General features: G+C 34.8%; 1 protein-coding gene across 3 annotated transcripts in view; it reads left to right on the top strand.

The window, feature by feature from the left end:
- Positions 1-27,289, top strand: part of LOC140439213 (GTPase-activating Rap/Ran-GAP domain-like protein 3) — a 685,378-nt gene that overhangs the window by 323,138 nt on the left and 334,951 nt on the right. Inside the window, exon 1 of one of the 3 annotated variants that reach the window (XM_072528979.1) lies at positions 8,386-8,438. The exons of the other annotated variants lie outside the window; for them this stretch is intronic. Coding sequence (XP_072385080.1) covers positions 8,407-8,438 — 32 coding nt within the window. The 5' untranslated portion in view covers positions 8,386-8,406. Of the gene's footprint in view, positions 1-8,385; positions 8,439-27,289 lie in introns of those variants that run through there. 3 annotated transcript variants of the gene reach the window in all.

The following is a 27,289-nucleotide window of genomic DNA, read 5'->3' as shown; positions in this document are numbered from 1 at the left end:
GCGTAAATGATATTTTTCTAACTGAATTTTTAACAAGTTTAATAAAGGGTGGAATATATGTTTGACGAATTCAACACGTTTGACTATAAAAACCAGTAAATCTTTCAGATAACATAGATTTTCGTAAAACTTCGAGGTTAAGGATAAAATACTAACTCTTACGACCAAAAAATCCATAAAACAAACACCGTAACAATGAACTTTTAAATCTTCGAGAAATTTTGTAATTTATTTTCAAAATTTTAAGCAACTAAGGAATAAAAATAAGCAGTGCTTGTTGCAGAAATGAGAAGGCTAACTTGGTTTTGTGGAAATATATTTAGATGATTATCGTAAGTTCAACATCGAAAAAATAATGACCCAACATGATGAATTACTGCATATAATGTGCAAAGAAATGCAATTAGGGAAGCTGGCTCCGCATGGGAATAAAGATGAATATTATGACGATGTAGTTAATAGATAATCTTCTTCTTAGAGTGCCTGTCCGTCCCGAACGTTGGCGATCATTCTGGCTCTGATGACGTTGTTGGTTGCTATAATAAGTATCTATGTTGAGGTTTTTCTATTCTATAATATGCTCTCAGGTTAGTATCCAGGATATTCATCTTTGTCCTGCGATCCCTTTTTCTTCAATTTTACCTTGTAAAATGCATTGGAGTAAATGCATTTGCACTTGTAGTTTGCAAAATACAGATTGCCATTGAAGAAGTTTTAAAGCTCTTTTACGGTATCATCTGCATACCTCAGATTATTGAGCTTGACTCCATTAATTGAGATGCTTTCATCAATATCTTTTAGAGCCTCTTCAAAAATGTGCTCCGAGTACAGATTGAATATTAGTAAAATCCACAAGGAAAATAATTCCTGTAGCTGGCTGTATACCACGTATAACAAAAGAGGTTAGTCTTTGTATGTGGGTATATTTTATTTTATAAAAACCCTTACAAGGGCAACATTAAAAGCACGAACGTTTTCAGCTTGCCAGCTGAAGTCCGTTTGAAGAGGTTTACTCTCCGGACACTGGAACTCACTTAAGCATGGGTGTATGTTACCTGAAGTAAAATCTAATTAAAATATTAAACATCATATAATATTATCAACATCATGTACAATCTTTGGTAACACATTTCATTTTAAAGGGTTTTTACCCAAATATTTTGGTGGCTCAGGCATGGTAACCTGTATTTTAACCTGATGATGGAACAGTTGTTCCGAAAACGTTCGTGCTTTTAATGTTGCCCTTTTAAGGGTTTTTATAAAATAAAATATACCCACATACAAAGACTAACCTCTTTTGAATATTAGTGATGAAATTATGCACCCCCTATGTCTCACTTCCCTTAAGATTTTGACCTCATCTGTATATTTTTCATCTATTCGTAGCACCGCTGATTGATTCCAATACAGGTTAGCTATTATTATTAGGTCTCTTCCGTCAATCCCTGTCCTCTTCAGTACTTCCATGATTTGTTCATACCTGACTTTATCGAAACCCTTCTTGTAGTCAATCAGGCATGTAAAAACATTACAGCTGACATCTCTACATTTTTGAAACAATACCTGCACGCTAAATAAAGAAGTTTTGCAGCTCTTTTACGGTATTGGAAAACACTATTGTATCATCTGCATCTTCTTATTCTTTGAGTACCGTGCCCAAGTTTAAGGGTAGCTTCCATGACGATTTGCCGATATCGTTCTCGATCTTGCGATGATTCATCTGCTCATTGCCAGTTCATTGACGAAGTTTCCGGAGCTATGAGTATTTCTTCCTACCAATTTCACTTTTTCCGTCAATCTTTTCGTTGAGTATCCACTGCATTATCCTGTATCTGCTTCCCCTTATTATATACCCCAGATATTTAAGTTTTCTCTTTTTTATCATCTTTATTAAGTCACCTTCACCTACTCTGTTTAAGACTTCTCTGTTTGAAATGTGTTGAACCCATGATATTATGAGCATTCTACGATACAACCACATCCCGAAGGCTTATAATTTGTTCATCATGTTAACCTTCATATTCCAGCTTTCACATCCATACAGCAATACAGGATATACATAACATTTTAGAAACTTCATTCTCAGCTGTAAGTTCAGCTGAGAATTGCTCAGAATAGATCTAAGTTTCATAAATGCTCCTCTTGCAAATTTCTATACGAGTTTTAATTTCTTCATCCGCATACTGCAGGTTATTGAGCTTGACTCCATCAATTGAGATGCCTTCATCAATATCTTTTAAAGCCTCTTCAAAAATGTGCTCCGAGTACAGATTGAATATCAGTGGTGAAATTATGCACCTCTTATGTCTCACTCTCCTTAAGATTTTGACCTGATCTGTATATTCTTCATATATTCATAACACCACTAATTGATTTCAATACAGGTTAGCTATTATTTTTAGGTCTTCTCCGTCAATCCCTGTCCTCTTCAGAACTTCCACGATTTGTTCATACCTGACTTTATCGAAACCCTTCTTGTAGTCAATCAAGCATGTAAAAACATCGCAGCTGACATCTCTACACTTTTGAAACAACACCTGCACGGTGTTCACAAATTCAAACTGATTGGGCGCAATTTGTTCCTCGCATTTCGGGTAAATTCTTTTATGGATGACTTTTAAAATCATTTTCAACAGATGGCTCATTAGGCTTATGATCCTAAAGTCTTTACAAAATTTTGCTCCTGATTTATTGGGCAATGGTACGAACTTCGATTTGAGCAAAGCTACTGGTATTTTTCCTACCTTGTATATTTCATTAATTATTTCAGTTATTATTTTTATTTGTTCTGCATCTAATAGCTTCAACAGTTCTGCAGGAATTTCATCAAGTCCCGATGCCTTTCTATTCTTCATTTGTCTGACAGCTGCCCAGATAATATAATATGCTGCTAATAGATTATAATAATGTTTAATTTATTTTTTTTTACATCGTAGTTTTCAATGTTAAAACAACCAATTACACTGGTCAACATAAATCAACTTTTCTAGTAAAATAAATATACAGCATCGTATTCATTAATATTAGATGAGACCAAACCATTATTTTTAAAATATGACAAATGTCTTTACTAACAATCGATCACTCACTTTTTTCTTGACATGTGTATATGAAAATATATTCAATACTTTGTCCTTTTAATGCATTGAACACGATATTTCCCACGGCCAGAAATATCGAAACAGTAAATTGTCAAATTCAACGTCTTCCCATATTATAATATTTTCTGTGTCACGTTTTCCATAAAAAAATCATGATAAACGTCTATTGAGCCCATTTTCTCTGTTCGGAAGTGGCTTTATGCCAGCGGCGAGTAAATGGTTTTTTTGTGTGTGATTCCACAAAGAGGCACTGAACTGAACACGCTTGTTTTATAGCCAATATTGGGAGTGGATTATAAAATAACATTCACAGGAAATTGAAGAGATTCTTTGTTGTACTGGAGTGATTAATTTTCTACAGAGCGTTTTGTAAAAACTAAAAAATTATAATTTAATTCTTAATAAGAAAATTAATATTTTTTGTTTTTTATACTAGTTATATATTTCCGCATTAAATAAACGATTGCTAATAAACAAATTATGCAATGTAAAAGCCGTAAATATACTTTTTTGTAGAGCTAAGCCACAACTGATTGTAATGAAAATTGAAATTGTTAATACCGTCTGACGTTTCTGCCTGAAATATTTGAAGAAAACGAGCAAATAATTGAGAAAGAAGTGCCAACAGTTGGAGAGTTGGGAAAGACACAAATCGAGCTGGGTATTTGGTTTGTTGTAGAGTACACATATTAAACACTTTAAGGCGGGTACACATATGCGAGCAGAACTGTTCGCGAACCGTTTGTGAACGCTATATTCGTTAATTTGTACGACGGGACGAACCGCTAGCGAGCTGTTCGTTCGTTGCTCGTCAGGAACCACAGCATGTCGGTTTTTGGGACGAACACAAAGAATGTTCGCAGAACTATAAATTGTGTCTATAAATTGTTTCTGCTAAGTGTGCGATGATATCATTCGGTTAAACAAAATTGCTGAACGAGCGCGGCTTATCTAAGTAGCGAGAGAAATTAATAACAGATAATGTAAACAAAATACCGAAATGTTTAGAATAACGAAGTAAATTAATTCTTGGTTTGTTATTAGATAGTTAGGGTATTGGATAGCCTGAACATAAACATATTTTCGACGAACTCTTCGCGAACAGCTCACGAGCAGTTCGCAAACAGTTCGGCTCGCATATGTGTACCCACCTTTATTGGAAGAATTCATAACAAGATTAAAAATGAATGGAAAATTTGCTTTTTAAATAAAAGAGTAGTAACACCTTTTTTTGGCCCGATGTAGAAGACACGGATATGATAGTTCAAGACGATATCGTAAAAACTTTACCAGAACCGGATAAAGACAGAAGGGATCATTTTATTTTTGAAGTAAATTTTGTCGTGTTGAACCTTTAAATCTTAAAAAGTTTGTAACTTGCTTAAAAATAAATCAATTAAAATTTTTCAAACACTAAAAAATTCGTTTTGTTTGCAATTTTAAATTATTTACACTTGCCCCAAAAATAACAGATGCTGTTGTAAGCTAAAGTCCATTGTCACACCTACCCCAAATTAACGGGAAAGTATGAACCATGGATACTTAAAAAAATTTAACATAATTTCCACATCTGATGTTACGAACGTGCCCAAATTTAAGTATATGTAGTAAAGTCCGTAAGTATTCTAGGAAAAAAATATCATGACTTAAAACATCTCCTTAATCATGCAAAATATGTCATAAAAATCATCTAACTGAAAACTAGTTCACACTTTGACGGGTTCACCTAACATTCATCAATCAGCCAATCCCGTCCACTGCTGGACATAGGCCTCCCTCAGTTCTTTCCAGCGTTCTCTACACTGGGCCGCTTGTAGCCAGTTTCCCGCTACTCTTTTTATGTCGTCGGTCCATCTAGTCGGTGGTCGTCCTCGGCTTCTTTTATAATTGCTGGGCCTCCATTCCATAATTCGTCTTGTCTATCGTCCATCTTGTGTTCTGGCTAAGTGTCCTGCCCAGTTCCACTTAAGTCTCGTGGTTCTTTCGATGACGTCTTGAACTCCTGATCTTTGCCTGATTTGTCGGTTTGTTATGTGGTCTCGGAGGCTCACATTCAGCATTGCACGTTCCATGGCTCGTTGTGTAACTCTTAGTTTATTCGCAGATTTCTGCGCGAGTGTTAAAGTCTCTGCTCCATAAGTTTGTACAGGCAAAACACATTGGTTATAAACTTTTCGCTTGAGACACATGGGAATTAAACTTTTTAGAATATGGCTTAGTTTGCCAAATGCTGCCCATGTCAGGCCTATTCGCCTCTGTATTTCATTTGTTTGATTGTCTCTGTTTATTTTGATCTCGTGTCCCAGATATTTGTAAGTGTCTGTTTGTTGTATGGTATTATTGTCGATAGTTATATTTCCACTCATTACGAGATTTGTCATAAGTTTAGTTTTCTCAAAGTTTATCTTTAATCCTGCTCTTTCAGACAGACTTTTAAGCGAATGTAGCATAGAAACCGTGTCCTGTAAGTTATCTGCGATTAATACGACATCATCTGCAAACCTCATATGATTTAATCTTTCTCCATCTATATTGATGCCCATATCTTGCCATTGGGTGTTCTTAAATATTGACTCTAGAGCTGCCGTGAACAATTTTGGTGAAATATTGTCTCCTTGTCTTACTCCTCGACCTAAGCTGAATTTTTCTGTGTCTTCGTGTAGTCGTATACTTAATGTAGTGTTCTCGTAGATGTTTTTGATTAGTGACGTGTACCTGTAATCTATTCGGCTTTGATTTAGGGCTTCCAGTACGGTTTCAAACTCTACAGTATCAAAAGCCTTCTCGTAATCGACAAATGCAAGAACCAGTGGTATGTTGTACTCGATGCATTTTTCAATTAAGATCTTTATGGTGTGCAAATGGTCATTTGTGCCATATCCTCTCCTAAAGCCTGCCTGTTCTTTGGACTGATAGAAATCTAGTTTAGGTGTTAGTCTCTTTGTTAAGATTTTCATAAAGAGTTTATACATATGTGCCAAGAGGCTGATGGGTCTATAATTTTCTAATTTAGTAATATCACCTTTTTCGTGTAACAAGACTATCACTGCATTGTTCCAGTCTTTAGGAATCGTACCCGCATGTAAGCATTTATTAAACAGTTCGCTTACTGATTTTAATAGAATTTCTCCTCCTGCTTTTATTGCCTCAATAACGAGTCCATCGTCACCAGGCGATCGATGGTTCTTCATTTCCTTTAAAGCTGATCTTACTTCTGACACAGTAATGGGTAAAAGTATTTCCGATCCCTGATTTATGAGAGTCTTTACTCGTGTCGGTAAATTTTCTTGTGATCTTTGGCTGGTATAGAGGTCTTTATAAAACTCTCTAGTTATTTTCAGAATGTTTTGTTTATCTGTTGTTGCCTTTCCGTCTTTATCTTCTAGCTTGTATATTTCTTTTTTACTTTGTGTGAGTTCTCTTTTCATTATCTTTAAACCTTTGTTCTTTTCTACTGTTTGAGTAATTACATTAGTATTATATCTTCTTATATCTCTTCTAATATCCGCTGAAATTCTTTTATTTAGTTTTCTATATTCTTCTTTGTTTCCCTTTTCTTTCTCGCTTAGGTTTCGTCGTATTTCCATGAGAGCTTTTGTGTCTTTGCTAATCTTTTCACTTTTGGTGTAATTTTTCTTGCAGAATTTGAGTTGTGCGTTTCTAACCGAGTCTGTAATTAATTTATTATGATCGTCGATACTTAGAGGTTTGGGATTATTACTCTGTAAAGTTTCTGCTATATTTTTTATGTACGCTTCTGGCTGATTTGGTGAATTCCAAACTATGCGTTTGCCACTGTTTATCATCTTTGCTCTTTCTTTTTGTAGGTTTATCGTTATTCTAGCTCTTACTGGTCTGTGGTCGCTTCCTACTGATAGTTTATTAAGTACAGTGACATCTTGAATAATTTGCTTTTTGTCTGTTATTATATAATCATATTCGCTCTTAGTTCTTCCATCTGGACTAACCCACGTCCATTTTCTACTCTGTTTCTTCTTAAAAAAGGTGTTCATTGCATACAGTTTGTGTTGCAGTAGAAAGTTGGTAAGTATTTCGCCTCTTTCGTTTCTTACTCCGATTCCAAAATCTCCGATTGCTACTTCTTGTTCGTCCTTTTTCCTTCCGAGTTTCCCGTTAAAATCTCCCATTATCAGATTGTAATGGGCCGGTTCCTGCTTTTTTGCTCTTTCGATTTCCTCATAGAAGGCTTCAACAATCTCATCTTCGTAATCGCTGGTGGGGGCGTATACCTGGATTATTTTCAGATTGTATCTCTTATTTAGTCTTAGATTTATATACATAACTCTTGGGGAAATGCAGCCAATGCTCTGTATCATTTTCTGTAATTTTTTGTGTACTAATAAACCTACTCCTCCAGTTGTCGATTCTGTTTCCCCATTATAGTGGAATATGTTGCCTGATTTTAGTTTGACCTGATCTTCACCTCATCTTTTGACTTCGCTAATTCCTATAATATCCCATTTCACATGTCTGAGTTCTTCCTCCAGTTCCGTCATTTTTTCATCTTTGGATAAGGTTCTTACATTATACGTAATTATGTGCAGCGTTCGTCGTTCTTGGTAGCCTCTTACATCCCGGAGATTCTTTGCACCCTCTGCCCGCTGTCCGTGAATCCTACCGCTACCTTGGTTGGGAACTAGCGAGCTGCCGGGGACTGAGGGCCCTTTTCTTGAATGTCTATTCATGCTGAGGCACCTAACATTACCACCCTATATACATTAACCGATGTATTTCCAGTATTTCTAATGATCACAGTTTGTTAGTCTGATCTAATGTAACAGCCTTATTTAATTTAATTCATTTAATAATTAAATATAACCAAATTGAACACTGAAGATTAAACTAAAACGCGTTTACTTCTCTATATGCTCGTTGTCGATTTATTAATCTACTGACAAATTAAATTTAATGGTCTCTGGTTATATAAACTAAACGAAAATTAATTTTTTACTGTTATGTTTTTTGCTCAGAAAATAAATGTTCCACGTTACTAATAATTATATCTGTTCAAATACTAATTTTATACTTCAACCCCTATTTATCTAGATTACTTCATATTTGCTTAGGTTATCTTTTCCAGTTCACGTCCAAACGCGAAAATATAAAAATTAAATTCTCTTCCGCATTCTCGTTAAGCTTTTTATTTGCATTCGTATGTTTAAATTTGTTTTAACAACGAATAATAATTTTTCTCTGGTTTATGTAGTCCGAACACTTTTTCACTACATTTGTGTTTTGCAATTAGGTAATAAAGTATTTTTGTTTCAGGTAAGTCTACTGTGCTATGATTGCAACGACAAAGGAAATAATTAATCAGTAAGTAAGTGTTTTATCAAGTAATAGTTTTTAATGTTTGTTAAATTACTCCTCAGCTGTTAAGCTCGGGGAACTAAGATTTCCCTCGAGACTTCAATTTTTCAATTTCAATTATTTAGACGCGTCAAAGACTGAAAGTGGTGTTGGATATTCTGTAACCACTGTACAACTCAATATCCCAAGCACACACACACACACACACACACACGCCTATCGAACTATCTAAAATTTTTCCTTGGTGTAGCATCCACACTGGTGAACTACTAGCTATCTCACATGCTTTCAAATATGCCCAACAATATCCAAATACACACATAGCCATATGCTCTGATTCACTTTTCTCTATACACTCCATTAATGCTATATCCACCAACCATCCAATCGTCCAAGATATTCATGACACATATCAGCTTCTTATAAACCAAAATACAACTATCACTCTGATATGGGTACCATCCCATGTTGGTATTAGTGGTAACGAAAAAGCTGATTGCCTTGCCAAAATTCAGTGAGAATATGTTTGATTGTCAAATATGATTGGCAGATTTGACAGGAGGGACAGATGCTAGAGGACATTAGGTAGCCGTGTGTGAGTTTTGAATGTCCTATCCGAAGTCGTCTTATCACAATGAGATCTCGTCTTGAGAGGGCTGAATAGTCAAATGTAGGCTGACTAGTTATTGACGGTTGTATTTTGTGTAAGATCGAACGGTTAGAGTTCCAATGCTGCTGCCAAAGGAGTCTGGTTCTTCTTTTAGTATATGATTTTAGGTCCTTACAAATTTGAATTATATCGGTGATTTCAGGTGAAGCTGTAGCAAGTTTAGCATAGTGATCTGCAGTTTCATTGCCTTCTATACCAATATGAGATGGCAGCCAGATTATGGTAACTGTTATGTTTTGGGACAAGATAATTTGGTAAGAGTCTAGGATCTTTTGGACGATTGGATGATCAGTAAATATATTTTTGATAGAATGGATTGATGCTAAAGAGTCTGCATGTGGCAACCTGCTTATTAGGTGGAGATATATTGTTAAAAGCTTGCAATATACTAAATAATTCGCCAGTATGAACGCTGCTGACGGCTGGTATAAGTGATGACTTAATTAGTGAATGAGTGGTTGTAACAGAGCAGCCTACTCCTGTGTCATTTTTTTGAGGCATCCGTGTATAATATTAGGTCGTATTTATTTGTATATATAATGCCTTTAACTGCATTTATAAGGATCTCTTTCGGATGTTTATTTTTATCGAAGTTGGTGAGCGAGGTGTTAAATTTGGGCGTGGACATGATTCAAGGAGGAGATGGAGGGTTATTTTGTAATTAATATGATATTACCATGTAAATCGTAACTCGTGCTAATGACCATAGATGTCACATGCACGTTAATTTAAATAAAAAAAAAATTATATTGAAAATATTGCTGAGTTGCGTTCCAGGGACGATTTTATTGCAAGATAGTTCATGCGATTACATGAAATCAACTAAAAACTTGAGAATATCCGTCAGAAAAATCGTAGGATGTGATTCGTCTTTAAAAAGACAACCACATGGCATAATGACAGTAAAATTCTCCCGTTAGTAAAAGTAATGATAGTAAAAACATAAGTGATGAATGCTCGATATGTTACTGATTTACTAATGGTGGTATTTTCCTCTTAATAACTTCCTCTTTTAATATCTTATTACACTTTAGACATACAAAATGTAAATGAAAAGTTCGCTTGGGCGAACCCAAAACCTCTTGGGACGTTTATATGAAGTAGAGGCAATCGTTACAACAGCTGCAGCCGCAAGAATCATATCATCCTCTTCTGAACTCATTATTGACACGCAATACTGTACTGCTACGTACACGTACACACTACAAATATTGTGTGGACACCAGCGACACCAATCGGTTTTACCGATCGGCAATACCGATCGGCACGGCATGGCATAATGTGGATGCACCTTAACGAACAAAATGATTAAGACAATTTCAGCTTTAACAGGACGGTATTTCCTACACTATGTTTTAAATGACCTTTTCAATCACCAGATTCGTGGCTGCTTGGTTTATACTTCAGACATGTTTTGGAATATGCGATAACGGTCTTTAAAAACCATTTATTATTGCATATGTTTAAATTATCATCAGTTTAAATATTTAATTGATTGAATAGTAAATAATCAGCTGCAAATATCTTTTAAAATACGTTCTTAAGACGCCTTTTGTGTAATTTAAAAATTGACAACTTATTGTAAGGGTAATTACTATATAAAAACTTCAAATTTTATTTTGGAAACAATAGAGTAGTTGGAAATACCAGATTTTGGCATTGTTGTAAAATTATGTAGTTCTTGATAAGCACTTTCATTTTCGTTTGGTCACCCTATAAAAGTATGCTTTACTATTGCATTTAATTAGCGATCACATCGTATAATATTCTAAAAAAGACGCTATATTTACACCATGTGCAATTTGAGGACTCTTTATTAGAGAATCTTGGATTAAATTATTCCTTCAACGACAATTATGCTGGAAGATAAGTGTTTTAAGACCGATAGATGCAAAAGGCACAGGAAGTGAAGAGAATAGAAGTTCCCAGTAAGAGAAATGTCGGAGAAGAGACAGCTCATGCAGAATAATGATACCTATTAAGTTCTTAATTAGCTCGGTCGTGTTTTAAAAATGGATGCCTATTAGTTTCTTAAGGATATTTAGTTCTTTTGTGCGATGCCAGGATGCTGCGTTAACGCTACGGTTGTTTCCAGAAATAAATTAACTTCATGTTTGGCATTGACTAAATCGCGCAAGAGAATTTATTAGGAAACCTTTACTTTGCAGCAATTCTTGGCGGTTCATAGTGTAATGCCTAACTTAATCTGAACTTACTAAGAATTTCACTTTGGACGTCAGTTGTCTGCGGCGGTCTTTTTACAAAAAAGTTTACTTTATTGACGTTACCTTCGTGAAGTAATTGCAGAAGTATTTCACTATTGGATTTGGCACTAAAACAACGACTAAATACTTGTAGCTAAACTATTTCACGTTACAGTGACGTGAAATTTACTTTTTTGCGAACGGGAGGCACAAAACTAACCTAAAAATTATGTTTTATTTTGTTTTATTTTAAGTTTGTACCTAATTCGTTCTTTTGATACCACTAGAATTCATGTTTTGTGTAATGATATTTTCATGGTAATTTTGGTAGCCTTAAAATTCAAATAATGTAACTTCATGTGTATATCCTGTTCAGTCTTCGATATGTTTCGCTAGCCCTCAATTTTTACAATCTCTAGCCACCCACCTTTCTCCTCTTCCATCCAAACTTGGGACCGGCAACAACGGAGTTAATCAGCATAGCATAACTATTTTTATCTTCATGTTTTCTTTTTTTTTAATTTAGCGGGAATTTAATTTTTTTTATTTCTTGGAACAACTTGACTATCTACATAACGATTTATTAATATTAGGTGATTTTAACATCCCTAAATTTATAGAAAATATTGCTTCCTATGTTTAAACTTCTATAATTTTAAGTTTCTTGGATTCCTTGGGCCTTTTTGGTCAATTTAATGCAGTTGGTAATCACCTAGTTGATTACTAGATTTAGTCACATGTTGCCTACAAAGTAACGCGTTATATATTCTCTTTAATCTATGAAGAATTTTTCCATCAGCTTTTATAATTATTATTAAGATTCTTTTTGTAAAGAGGCCTAGGTTTAGGTTTAATTCCGCTCAAGCAACTTACAACTTCAAAAAAACCAATTTCTGTGATTTATAGAGAGAATTGTATGAAAAGGATTGGGCTTTTCTATGTAGATGAGGTTACTTAATTAATTGATAAAGTTATAAATACTTTTTATCATAGAATTCTTCTCTTATTTAATAAGTATGTTCTTATCTCAAAGTCAATAGAAGACAAAGAGCAATGGCCGCTTTTTCAGATATTGAGGGGGCATTTATTAATGTTACCACCCTTTGGGGACAGCAATAAGTAGACGAGTCACGCCATCGGTAATAGAATAAGATAGTAATATCCACTCTAGGTAAGGCTACTATCAAAGTAAGAGCAGGTGGAGGTTGTCCACAAGGAGGAGTTCGGTCACCTATACTTTGAACAACCTTGATAGATGGTATTCTCAAAAATCTTTCCACAAAAGACTGTTACTGTCTATAATATGCTGACGATATTGCAATTGTCATCAGGGACAAATTCGCCTAGGTTTTATCTGGGACAATGCAAGTACCAAAGATAGTTAAAAACTGGTGTAAACAAGAGAGACTAATAGTCAATGCTCAAAAAACACAAATAATCAACTTCACAAAACAAACAAACAGCATTACAAGGCCTACCTAAAACCACAAGTGCTGGGATAAACAAAGATTCCAGTTGTCAAAAAAACAAAGTACCTAGGGGTATATTTTGATCATATGGGACACTCACATACGGAAAACAACATAGAAAATTACTATGTCCTTGGGCATATGTAGAAGAATGTGTGGTAAGAATTACAGGCGCAACTCCAAAATGACCCTTTGGTTATACACAAGGGTTTTTAGACCAAGGATAATAACCTATGGTTCTGTGACGTGGTGGAAAAGGACGTAGCAAGTGGGAGCAATAAGGCTTCTAAGTAATACATAAAGGATAGCATGTATTATGGGGGCTATAAAAACAACAATTGAAAGGCAAAGCCAGATGTATGATGCACAGATTAATACATATTACAACACAAGCCAGGCGCATAGTCATTATCATCAATCAGTTAATTGCGTCCACTGCTAGACATAGGCCTCCTTCAGTTCTTTCCAGTATTCTCTACACTGGGCCGCTTGTAGCCAGTTTCCTGCTACACGTTGTATATTATCGGTTCATGTAGTCGGTGGTCTCCTCGGCTTCTTTTATAGTTTCTGAGCCTCCATTCCATAATACGTCTTGTCCATGGTCCATCTTGTGTTCTGGCTAAGTGCCCTGCCCAGTTCCACTTAAGCGTCGTGGTTCTTTCGATGACGTCTTGAACTCCTGATCTTTGCCTGATTTGTTGGTTTGTTATGTGGTCTTGAAGGCTCACGTTCAGCATTTTCCATGGCTCGTTGTGTAACTCTGAGTTTATTCCCAGATTTTTGCGTTAGTGTTAAAGTCTCTGCTCCATAAGTTTGTACAGGCAAAACACATTGGTTATAAACCTTTCGTTTGAAACACATGGGAATTGAACTTTTTAGAATATGGCTTAATTTGCCAAATGCTGCCCATGTCAAGCCGATTCGCCTCTGTATTTCATGTGTTTGATTGTCTCTGCTTATTTTGATCTCATGTCCCAGATATTTGTAAGTTTCTGTTTGTTGTATGGTATTATTGGCTATAGTTATATTTCCACTTATTACAAGATTTGTCATAAGTTTAGTTTTCTCAAAGTTTATCTTTAATCGTGCTCTTTCAGACAGACTTTTAAGCAAATGTATAATAGAAACTGTATACTGTAAGTTATCTGCTATTAATACAACATCATCTGCAAACCTGAGACGATTTAATCTTTCTCCATCTATATTGGTGCCCATATCTTGTCATTGAGTATTCTTAAATATTGACTCTAGAGCTGCCGTGAACAATTTTGGTGAAATAGTGTCTCCTTGTCTAATTCCTCGACCTAAGCTGAATTTTTCTGTGTCTTCGTGTAGTCGTACCTTCTCCCTTCTTGTATATAGTAATTACAACTGTTTCCTTAAATTGGTCTGGACACTGACCAGTTTTAAATATTAAATTTATTAGTTCCACTAAGGGTTTGATGATTTATTTATCTATAATTCTTATTGTTTCTGCTCTAATGTTGTCAATACCCGGTGATTTTTTTTCTTAAGTGTTTTATTAATTCCCTCAATTTCACTTTCAGAGACTGGTCTTAAATACATAGAATGTATCACTGGGTTATATTGTGGGAAATACGATGTCGGTGGTATTATATTCTTGGCATACGTTTCTGCAATGTCTGTAAAATAACGAGCAAAAACATTGGAGATAGTTTTACCATCTGTTACAGTAGTTTATTTTTTTTATTTTTTTTTACAAACTCGCATTAGCCTGTAAGGCTATTAGCGAAAAAAATAAAAAGTATTAACAATGATTGAACAGTGTAACAATTAAATTTTGTATAAATAGTTTATTGCTTTTAGATATTGGATAATCACTTTGGCACCGCACTTTAAGAATAGTTCTCTCAAATTCTCCGGGATTCCGAATGTACACCTTTCCGCACTGTGTAACGGGCACTCCACTAGAAGGTGTTTTATTGTTAGCGGGGTCTCGCAAGCATAACACTCCGGTTGTGGATCCCTTGTCATCAGATGTCCATGCGTAAGGCGACTATAACCAAGCCGCAGTCGTGTGATGATAACCTGAGAAAAACGATTAGTGGAACTATCAGACCATGGTAGAAATATTGGTTTTATCTCAAGTAATTTTGCCTGTTTTTTACACCATCTGCTATTCCATATGTTGACTATTTTGCTGTGGAAATATGATTTGAGATCTGTCGCTGGAGTTTTTGGATAGAATTTAATAGTTGTGTCCTCTAAGGCTTCTCGTGCATATTTATCCTCCAAATCGTTTCCCGTGATTCCAACATGAGATGGCACCCACAGGAAAGCAATGTTTCTGTGGTTTAGGTTATGCAATTCTTGTCTAATAAGTTTGGCCACAAGATGGGAAAAATAGATTTTTGAGATGATATCTAGAGAACTTAGTGAGTCAGTAATTATTAAGAAATTAGTTTCAGGATATTTTGTATCATGACATATGGCTTTATATATTGCAAAGAGTTCTCCTGTTAAAATAGTATTAGTCTCCGCTCGTTTATATTTCTTTATTTCATCCTTTGTTACAAAGGCAGATACTACACAACGCTCTGTTTTAGATCCATCTGTGAATAACTGTTTGAAGGAAGAAAATTGAGAAATTAAGGTTTGATATTTAGAATTAATTAGATGACGATTGCTTTCTTTTTTATTTTCTGATAATAGATCCAAATTTATGTGAGGAGAAGACATTAGCCAAGGAGGGGAAGTTGGCATCTTGCTAGGATAGATTTCGGGGACTTTAATGTTTAATTCATTTATGATTCGTCTGCATCTTTCGTAAAAGGGAATGTGGGTTTTTGCGCGCTGGATATTCGAGCAGCGAATGGTTTGGTGATATTGTAAAGAGTACCGCTTCGATGCATATGAGAGCATTAATTCCTGTCTTTTTAAATCTAATGGTAGTTCACCGAGTTCGGCCTGAAGACTTAAGATAGGGGTTGTTCTAAATGCACCGCTTATTATTCTAAGAGCGTTATTTTGAATGGTGTCTAAAACTTTTAGAGTTGTTGTTGAAGCAGACGAGTAAGCGTGGCATCCATAATCGATCTTAGAGCGGATCAAATTTTTATATAGTTTAAGTAGAGTTCTACCGTCTGCTTCCCAGTTCGTACCAGAAAGACATTTCAAGAGGTTTTAGACTTTTTTGACATATAGCTGATATATATTTGATGTGGTCCTTCCAGGTTAGAGCTTGATCAAATATTAGACCTAGATATTTAATTGTATTTACATAATTCAAGTGTTTGACTTCCAAGTTTTAAAGTAGGTACTTCTTTTATCTGTTTTGGTCTCTTTAAGAATATGATGTAGCGAGTTTTAGATGAAGCTAATAGAAAACCACTCCTTTTAGACCATGCTATAAATTTATCGAGTTGATCTTGTAATAATTTGGCCATACTCTGTATATTGTTTCCATTTAAGAATATTATAAGATCATTCGCGTACAATCTCTTTTGAATGGGTTTGTTTATTAATTTGATTATATCATTGATAGCTATAAGGAACAGAGTCGGGCTGATTACCGAGCCTTGGGGTGTACCATTTGTTTGATATTTCACATTAGATAGAAGTCCGTTTACTTTTACCTTGAAATTTCTATTTAGGAGAAAATTTTTAATAAAAGCAAGTATATTTCCTTGATAGCCCCATGATTCCAGTGTTGAAATTATCTTTACCAGGTTTTTTTTTATAACTATTTTTTACTGTAAGTTAAGAATTACATATAATAAATTGAATTTGACATTAACATTTATAGAGGCATTATATTCACACCAATCATAACTTTCTAAGTCTTTTTTTAGTCCTTTGTAATTAATTATGTGTATTATATCTGAATAGAAAAGCCACTTTATGCACTTTTTGTATAAATGATTATTTTATAAATATCTTATATTTAAGATATCTAGTTTGTAATTTTTTTATGCCACATAATAGCGTTCGACGTTCGTTTTTTCCATTTCTCAATTACACATTAAATTATTATTTGTTTATCCCTAATGGCTAAAACTCATAAAATATGTGTTTGAAAGCGGAGATATTACCACGGACTCCAGATAAAATTGTGTAGAAGTGTAAGGGAATAGCAGAATTAATTCCGATGTTACCTCTGGGAGCAAATCTAAGTGCACCAGGTTGCATACAAATGTCGTTCGTTTCGCCTTCGGGTTCGTATCTAGAGGAATAACATGAAATTAAATGGGTTTTTAGTTTTAGTCTTGGAGGTTGTTTTCTTTATATAAATCGTTACGTATAAATTGAGTTGCAAGACAAAAGATTTAGTTAAAGTAAACAAATTGTTACGAATCAGAAGTTAAACTATCATTTTTATAAAATTGTGTAGCGACTGTAGCGTTTAACAAAAAGCAATAATATATGTTAATTGTAATTGGCGGTCCCACAGGAAAAGTGATATAAGTACGTGAATTGGGTTTTGAGTTTTGAGGAACTTAACATTAAATATTGTGCAATTTGAAATGAATTTCCGTAAAATAAAGACACAAATATAAAATATATATAAATATATATAAATAAATAGCACAAAATAAATAACAATCAGAATGCTCACTCTCAAATGCCGCCTTTGAAGTGTGTTCGCACGCGATCGCCATATTTAAAACGGAAAACACAGGCTCGGATTGAGAAATTTGTGACACGCTAAGACAGAACCGTAATTTAAATTTTAAGAGGTTAATAATTTAGTAAATTTGAAATAATTTAATCTATTTTTCAACTAAAAGTAAGACATAAAATGTTGCATATTATATCTATGGTTGTCGTTAATAAATTAAACCGGGTTAAAATCGTAAACTAATTTTCGAAATTATTATCAGATGTCTGTACTAAGCCATGTAAGAGTTGCTTCCTAAGACAGAAAATATTTATTTCACGTTCAGAGCGATTGCGAAAGCCGTTCTGATGAGGCCTATTAGGCCGAAATACGTATAAGCGGATGCGCAAGCGCCCATACGTGAAATCAAATCTTAACTGTTTTTTCCTTTTTAAACCAGGTTAATTTTTCTATTCCTGGATTAACATAATATACTTGGATTGTATTAAATTATTTTCCCTAAGGGCCCTAGGGAATTATTTCCGCAAATGGAGATTGCAACCCAATCCAACTAAGACAGAAGTGTCCTGCTTCCATTTGAACAACGAGATGGCCAACTATCCACCTCAAATCCATTTTGAGGATAGACTCCTTAACTATAATAAACACCCAAAATACTTAGGTGTTACACTTGACAGAACGCTAAACTTTAAAGAGCATCTTACTAAGACTGCTGCAAAACTCCGAACTCGTAACAACATCCTGCAAAAGCTCTGCGGCACTACATGGGGCTCCTCAGCACCCACACTTAGATCGACAGCATTAGGACTGGTATACCCCGTAGCGGAATACTGTGCACCAGTATGGATAAACAATCTACATGCTCACCGTGTTGATGTCCAACTCAACCAAGCCATGCGAACTATATCGGGCACAATTAAGGCCACGCCCACTTACTGGTTACCAGCTTTGAGTCATATAGCTCCACCACCCATCCGCCGGGAACATGCCCTTGTCAGAGAATTTACAAAAGTCAATACTGATCCTGAGCTCCGCTCCCATGTCGGAACTTCCGCCAGAGACATAAATAGGCTCCGTTCAAGACACCCGCATCTAAAAACAGCAAAAAGGCTAGTAGATCAAAACTTTAATGTAACTGAACGATGGAGAGAACAATGGGAGGATAACGCTGCACCAGCTAACTGGAACATGCCATGTATTACAAGCAAACCTGAGGGCTTCAACCAACCGAGGCGAATTTGGACCACACTCAATGGAATAAGGACGAACTGTGGCAGATGTTCCGACACACTTTTTAGATGGGGAAAAAATATAATCACCAAATTGCGACTGCACATGGACTGCATAAAACACATGGTAGAGGAATGCCCGATTAGATCCTATAACGGCAACCCTTCGGATTTCCTGGCTGCTACAAAAGAGTCAATCGAATATATTTATAATCTAGATGTTTGTTTGTAGAATAATATTTTTGTATTTACTGTTGTTTGTACTTTATATAATTTATATATATGTATATATATGAACCTGTGATGTAGCCATACGCTAAATAAAATAAATAAATGTACTGAATTAAAATATAGCATACAAAAAAGAACATTTTCCTAAAGTTATATACAACAATCGAAATAAATACACACATTATAATGGATAAGGATTACTTCCGTAGTGAATATAGTCCAAATATTTTTGATTGTGTGAAGTGAACATCACCTAAGATGCAAACTTGCGGTAACACGACATAGGACGATGCTCTTCTGATAAATATAATTGCACTGACATGCTTTTAAATTGGAAATACAAATATAAGTAATTCTTACCTGTAAAATCAATAAACAACTGATCTTCTTCTTCTTAAAGTGCCTATCCGTTCCGGATGTTGGCGATCATCACGGCTATCTTTACTTTGTTTATTGCAGCGCGGAACAGTTCAGTGGTAGTCGTATTATACCACTTTCGTAAATTTTGAAGCCAGGAAATGCGTCTTCTTCCCGGTCCTCTCTTACCATTTACTTTCCCTTGGAGAATCAGCTGGAGAAGGCCGTAACGTTCTTGATTTCTCATTACATGTCCTAGATATTCCAACTTTTTAGTTTTGACGGTCATGAGAATTTCACATTCTTTCCCCATTCTACGCAGGACCTCCACATTAGTAACTCTGTCAACCCAGGATATACGTAAGATGCGCCTATAACACCACATTTCGAAAGCTTTGAGCCGATTCATACTGCTTTTGCTTTTATTATTCGCTGTTTAATTTCTGTTGAGTGGTCCCATTGGCTATTTAAATTGGTGCCTAGATATGTATATTGCTCGACTCTTTCGATATTCTGTTGGTTGATTGTTAGTTGAGCGTTTAGTATTGATTTTTTACTAATTGTCATAAATTTGGTTTTCTTTATGTTAAGAGCTAGTCCGTATCTGTTGCTGACTTCTGTTATACGATTTGTTAATATCTGTAAGTCATTCAGATTATCGGCAAAAACTATAGTGTCATCTGCATATCTAATGTTATTCAACCATTCACCGTTTATTAGTATTCCTTTCGCACAACCGTCTAAAGCTTCCTTAAATATCCATTCAGAATAAATATTGAACAACAATAGAGACAAAATACGGCCCTGTCGTACTCCACGTTCTATTGCAATTTTATCAGTTAACTGGTCTTCTATTTTGATTTTGGCCGTTTGATTGTAGTAAATGTTTCTGATAATTCTAAGATCTTTGTTGTCAATTCCAATTTCTTGCATTAGAGTCATTAATTTGTCATGTTTTACTCTGTCAAATGCCTTCTGGTAATCTATAAAGCATACGTATATGTCACAATTCACATCCCTGCATCTCTGAAAGAGCACCTGTACAGCAAAAAGGGCCTCCCGTGTTCCCAGAGCATCACGAAATCCGAATTGTGTTCTTGTTAGTTGTTCCTCACATTTTGTATATATTCTTTTGTGGATGACCTTTAGAAATGTTTTAAGTAAATGGCTCATAAGGCTTATAATTCTATAGTCTTCGTACTTTCTCGCATTGGGTTTTTTTGGAAGATTTATAAAAGTTGACACTAACCACTCTTGGGGAACCACGCCCGTATCATATATACTGTTAAATATATTTGTCAACCATTTTATGCCATCATAGTCCATAAGTTTTAAGAATTCTGAGTGAAAATTATCAGGACCTACTGCTTTACCATCTTTGGTGCTTTTGATGGCATATTTTACTTCTTCGACTGTAAATGGTGGTCCAGATTCGCAATTGGTGTTTGTTGTAATACCAGTGTTACTTCGTATATCTTCAAAAGTTTTTTCCACGTATTTAATCCAAATATCTCTTTTATGCTCTATTTCCAGTACTATGTTTCCCTGATTATCTGTCAGGAATCCAGTGTTCTTGTGTTTCAATAAGCCTGCCGCTTCTTTAATCTTTTTATGGAGGTTAAATGAATCATGTTTTTGTTGTAATGACTCTATCTCTGTACACTTCGAGCTAAACCAATTTTCTTTTGCTATTTTAATAGCCCTTTTTATTTAGATATTTATGTTGTTATAGTAATTCTTATTATCTTTAGCGTTTCTTCTGTCTTCCATCATACATAGAATCTCCTCCGTCATCCATTCCTTTTTATTTGTTCTTTCAGGTTTTAAGTATTTCTCTGTTATTTCTTGACTTACTTTGTGCAAATTTTCTAGTTCTACATCTGTGTTATCTGTTTCTGTACGGGCCCATGGTTTTTCTGTACGAGCTCACGTTTTTTCTTTTAGGCGTTTTTGTACCTTTTCCTTTACTGTTTTATTCTTCAGTTGGTTAATATCGTACTTCATAATTTTTGGTCTTTGAACTTTCTTTAAACTAAGTTTCATTTTGGCGATAAGTGGATTGTGGTCCGAATTTATGGCGGATCCCGGGTACGCTTTAACAGATGTTATAGAGTTTCTAAATCGTTTGTTAATAAAAATATAGTCTATTTGATTTCGTACTGTGTGATCTGGAGTATCCTGGGGAGATTTCCACGTATATAGTCGTCTTGGAGGAAGATCATAAAAGGTGTTTGTCACTACGAGCTGTTCTTCAGTTGCAAATTCAATCAAACGGTCTCCGCGTTCATTACGTTCCCCTAGACCAAAGGATCCCACTAAATTTCCACTTTGTCCTTTGCCAACTTTGGCATTAAAGTCTCCCATTATTAGTATTATTTCGTGTTTCCGAATCCTTTTGACAATATTAGTAAGGTCATTGTAAAATTCTTCTATGATTTCTTCTGGGGCGTCCGCTGTAGAAGCGTATACTTGAATAATGTTTGTTTTTATGGGAGTTGTGTTTAGCTGAACTAAGAGCATCCTTTCTGATACAGGTACAAAGTGACTGACACAGTTGGCGATTTTATTATTCATAATTAGGCCCACTCCATTTATATGTTCGTTCTTAAGATTTCCTGAGTAAAATATTTTGTGATCTTTGATAACTCGGTATCCCGTATCTGTCGCTTATTTCCATAATATTAATCGAGAGTCTTTCCATTTCTTGAATAGCATTATAGATTTTTCCCGCCTCGTACATTGTTCTAACGTTCCATGTACCTATCTTTATGGCTGTTCGCAATACTCTTAGAGATCCATCATCTAGAATGTAGTTTGGTTCGTAAGGATTTGATAACGACCTGGAAGGCCTCACGGTTTGAGCTAGATTTACCTTCCCTGCCGGATCTTAAATTCCGATTTTCATGATCAGTAGTCGGAATCTTAAAGTTTTTTATCACCATGATAATTGTACTAGAGATACTTACAAGAAGTCTTTAATGCAGTGGTTTCTCCTTGCCTTCTGCATCCTTATGCCGTTCACTAAAAGTCTTAGTTCCTCCGCCTTCGAAGCCGATTTCTCAAACTCCAGGACAAAAGAGTGCCCTAAGATCGCAGTATCACAGCCGCTTAACTCATAATGTGAGTGTCGCCTGTGAGTATCTGGAATTAAGCCTACAGGATTTTTACTTCCCACAGCCTTAATCCAGTAATGACATTACTGCTACCTAATGTCATATCCTCAGTTGATCCGCGGGTACTTATTTGGCAATGCCTTATTCGTACCTGTCCTGCATATCTGCAGGAACTTTCCCTATCAGCCATATGGGACGTGCCGTGTCGAGGTTGAGGATATCCCCCGCCCAGTCTGTCTTCCGTGAAGTACAGAAGATAATGGAAAGAAAACAACTGATAATGGAATTTATTAATTGTATCGGTATGCGGTATATGTAAAACCGTAATTGTATGAATTCATCAAACGACCCAAACAAGATCATATTCAATATAAATTTTACAAAGTACTGCAAGAATGTGGACACGTTTCTTTAAAACTTCCGCCATATCATCCAGACTAGAACCCTATAGAGATGGTTTGGGCGCAAATATAAAATGAAGTTACAAAAAAAAACGTCTATTTTAAGTTAGAAGACGTAAAAGTGTTGGTGGTACAGGAATTTTGTAGAGGAACTGTAGATAACTGGAAAAAAGTGTGTGAAGGTTGTCAAGGTTGAAGTTGAAGATAAGTATTTGGAAAGTGAACGTTGCATAGATGTAATTACTAGAAAATTAAGGATTGATTTAAATGATTCTAGTGACAACAACAGTGCATCTGATTATAAAAGCGAATAATATAATTTAACATTACGATGTACCTATGTAACCTATGTGAATATAAGTTTTCCAAACTATCCTCTATGTATATATTATTTTTTACTTTATTACAATCATTTCGTATATTCTTCTATTTAACCTTGTGACGTTTAAGTGGTTAATAATATAAATAATAAAGGTTTTAAAGTTTAAACAATCTTTGTAATTAATATTTATTAATACTGTATCTGTAATACGTATCTATGGTTTCACATACAAACAATATATGTGTGTGATATATTATTAATATGATTAATATTATCTATTAAAATGTAGTAAAATATTGCCAAAAACATAATATAATATCATTGTTTAATGATTTGTGTGTATCTTTAACAATTTGATTTAAATCACAAGTATTTTTGGAACGCCACTGCTTTGTTTGGTGAGGCTTTACTGTTCCTAGAAATTTCCGAAACTATAGTTGAAACATACTCTATTACGGCTAAAAATGTGTAAATGACTAATGTCTAAGTAAGGAAGATCCTGTAGAAACATTATTGAATGTAACTAACTAGTTTTAAGTTTTTATTAGTATTAATTTAGTACGGATCAGAACTGCTCATTAATCTTTCTGATCAGTCTGCAGTGTAAAAGATACTTTTTTCTTCTTCTTTGTGTGCCGTGCTTGTATTCAAGCGTTGGCTATCGTCATATTGACAAGCTGATGAAATGATTCTCGGTCGGCAGCTAGATGAAACAGTTCCTCGACCGTTCCACCTATCCATTGTCTAATATTACGCAGCCAGGACAGTTGCTTTCCTCTGACCCAACGTTTTCCTTCGATTTTGCCCTGAATGATTAACCGGAGTAAGCGATATTTAGGTCCTCTCATTATATGACCGAAGTATTGGACCTTTCTAATTTTAATGATGTTGATCAATCCTCGCTCTTTGTGCACGATCTCTAGCACACGTTAGTTAGATATGTCCACGGGATTCTGAGCATGCGACGGTAACACCATAACTCAAACGCTTCTAATTTGTTAAGATTTTTTATTTTTGTTGTCCAGGTTTCACATCCATAGAACAAAGTGGACCAGACGTAGCACTTCAATACTCTTAGACGTGTGGTCAACGACAGACTTCTACTGCATAATACAGAACGCCAGTTAATAAAGGTTTTCCGTGCGAGTTCTATTCTGGTCGAAATTTCATCGTCACTTTCAACCCTGCAGTCAATCCAGCTACCCAGATATCTAAAGTGTTCCACCCTTTCCAGGATTTTGTTATCTAATCTTAGTACTGAGTCTTCGATATTAATTTTTCCGACCACCATCCATTTTGTTTTTTTTTGCGTTGATTGTTAAGCCCTTTTCAGTGCATTCGTTGTTTACAGCATTTAACAGGGTTTAAAGATCTTCTAGACTCTCTGCCATTATTGCGGTGTCATCAGCGTATCTGATGTTGTTAATAATTTCACCACCGATCTTAACACCTTCGCGGCGATTATTTAACGCTATTTCAAAAACTGGTTCAGTGTAGGCATTAAACAACATCGGTGACATAACACATCCCTGTCTGACACCACGCTTAAGAAACGCTCAGAAACTTTAGCTGAAACCTCTTGGTCCACCTTAACACAAGCGGTCTGATTGTAGTAAAGATTTTTAAGCAATCTAATGTCATACGTGTCCAGACCAACTGAGTCTAAGCATTGAAATAATAATGTATGTGGTACTCTATCAAAGGCTTTTTCGAAATCTATAAAACATACGTAAATATTTTTCCTAAACTCAATGCTCTTTTGTAAGTATTCGCATGCAAAAAAGAGCTTCTCGAGTACCCATACCGTTCCGGAAACCAAACTGCTCATCACCAGTTATCCCCTCACAAAGTTTATATATGCGACAATGCAATATTTTCATAAAACTTTTGAGCGTGTGACTCATTAAACTGATAAGTCGATAGTCGCTACACTGTCTGGCATTCTTTTTCTTGAGAATAGTTATAAATATCGATTCTAACCAGTTGTCTGGTAATTTGCCGCTGCTGTATATCTTATTAAAGAAGGATGTGATAATCGCGACACTCTCATTATCTAATAGTTTTAACAATTCTGCGGGTATTTTGTCAGGACTAGAAGCCTTCCTTCGTTTCGCTTGGTCGATAGCCTTCTGAACTTCTGAGATTAGAATCGGTGGGCCTGTATCTCGGTTAGATGTTATTTCTTGGTAGATTCTTTGGTCATCGTTAAATAATTCTATTATATAATTTTCCCATTCGGTACAGCGCTCTTTTTTATCACTTAAAATTCTACCACCAGAGTCTTGTAATATATTTTGCTCATAAGTTCTGCTTTTGCCTGTTAATTCTTTTAGTTTTTTATGCAAATGGAAGCTGTCGTGTTGTTGCTCCAGTTTCTTAATTTCTAAACAGGATTCTTGTAGCTAGCGGTCTTTTGCTACTTTAATTCTTTTTCGGATTTCTTTATGTATTTCATTGTATTTTTCTCTGTTTATGGATTTATACTGCCTCCGAACGTCCATTAGATCTAAGATGTCTTGTGTCATCCCGTCATTTTTAACTGTTGGTCGTCTTAGAAAATTTCTCGAGATAGAGTGGTTATTGTCGTTTTCATTTGTTCCCAGCAATCATTTATGTTGTTGGTATCTTCTAGTCTAATTTCGCGGAACTTATCGTTAATTTCTTGAGAAACCTTATTTAGAGTGCATGGGTCTTGGAGTGCATCTACTGATATTTTGGAGGTTTTTTGATTTTTACAGACTCTCTTTAGCTTAACTGTGATTGTAGAGCACAGTAGAGTGTGGTCTGACCGAATATCGGCACCTGGGTAAGTCTTGACCGATTTTATGCAGTTTTTAAATTGTTTATTGACTGTTATATAATCAGTTTGATTTCTTACAATATTGTCTCTTCTGTATACCTCTTTAGGGGTGTTTTATTAATAAAAAACTTCTCATTAACACCAAACATTTGCATTTCTTTTGTTATTTCTATTTTCTCTCTATTTATAAACTATTAAGAGGAATACCAAAATTTAGACGGTTCAATAATATAAAACAAGGTGCTGGGCTAAGATGCATACGCACAAAGATAGATTTTCTTAACTAGTTGGATAGGCAGCATTATTTTATTGAATTTAGTTTTATTTATTTTAACGATTCTTGTAACCCTTTGTATTTTTGAGGCATTCTTGATTTGTTACATTAAAAAGTTGACCATGCAAACAAAATAAAGAAAAATTACTTTTATTTTGTGTTTATTTTAACTTTATTACATGTGAATGATATTTTTTTCTATGTATAGAAATGTAATCAAAATAAACTTTTATATCTAGGTTTATGAACTCTAATAAATCATATTCCAGTGTATAAACCTAGATAGAAACTGAAGCAAATATAAATTTTTCTCTAAAATTGGTAGGTTTATTTGCATATATCAGGATTTATTTCACGGTTTGCTAGTAAAAGCCGGTAAAATGCTGGGTCAATTCATAAAAATCAAAGCTTCGGAATACAAACGTTGCGAATAGAAAAGTTCTATAAATAGAAACGTTTGCAGCCGGTGATGCCAGATTTGACACGATGTAAGCTTGAAATATCTACAAATTTTTACCCAAATATGGGCACATATAAACTGTGATCTGTATATATCTACAAAACTGAGAAGGGAAGTGTAATAAACCAATATTTTCAATAGGAGTTGTTAATCTGTTAATCATCAAGTAGAGTAAATCTCACTTAAGTTACTCACATTTACTGTTTTTAGGTACAGATTTCGATAAAAGAAAAACAACATCGATATAATGTAGATTCTAATGTAGAAATCTTAAAGTTATGATTTTCTATTGTTTCTGATATGGAACTTCATCTGATTAACTGAAAGAAATTCTCTGCTAAGAGTCCAGCTATAAATTAACACAAAACAAACTGTCACATTAAGTCATTGTAAACTTTCACTTGTTGTAATATGGAACACATATCTTAATGCTGCCAATACAATGCACTCTCAATTTTTTTTACCAAAAAAACTTTCTGTGAAAAAAGTTTCACATTGTACCTAGCAATAAAGCTTTCAAAGTTTCTAATATAATAATATAGTCTAATATAATAATATAATATTATAGTAATAATATAAGTTAATAAGTATAACTGTGATAATGTTATTCATTCCTAAAACCAATGTTTGTTTAAAAAAAAAGAAATTTCAATTAACAGGGTGTTATGTTTTTACATAACATTTCAATCTAATGACCGCAACCTATAATTTGTAAGTTTAATCTTTACTTATATATAATGTAACTAAT

This window comes from Diabrotica undecimpunctata, chromosome 4 (genome assembly GCF_040954645.1).
Source record: "Diabrotica undecimpunctata isolate CICGRU chromosome 4, icDiaUnde3, whole genome shotgun sequence".
NCBI lineage: Eukaryota > Metazoa > Arthropoda > Insecta > Coleoptera > Chrysomelidae > Diabrotica > Diabrotica undecimpunctata.
The sequence above is the reverse complement of the archived record's forward strand: the minus strand, read 5'-3'. Positions and strand labels throughout refer to the sequence as shown.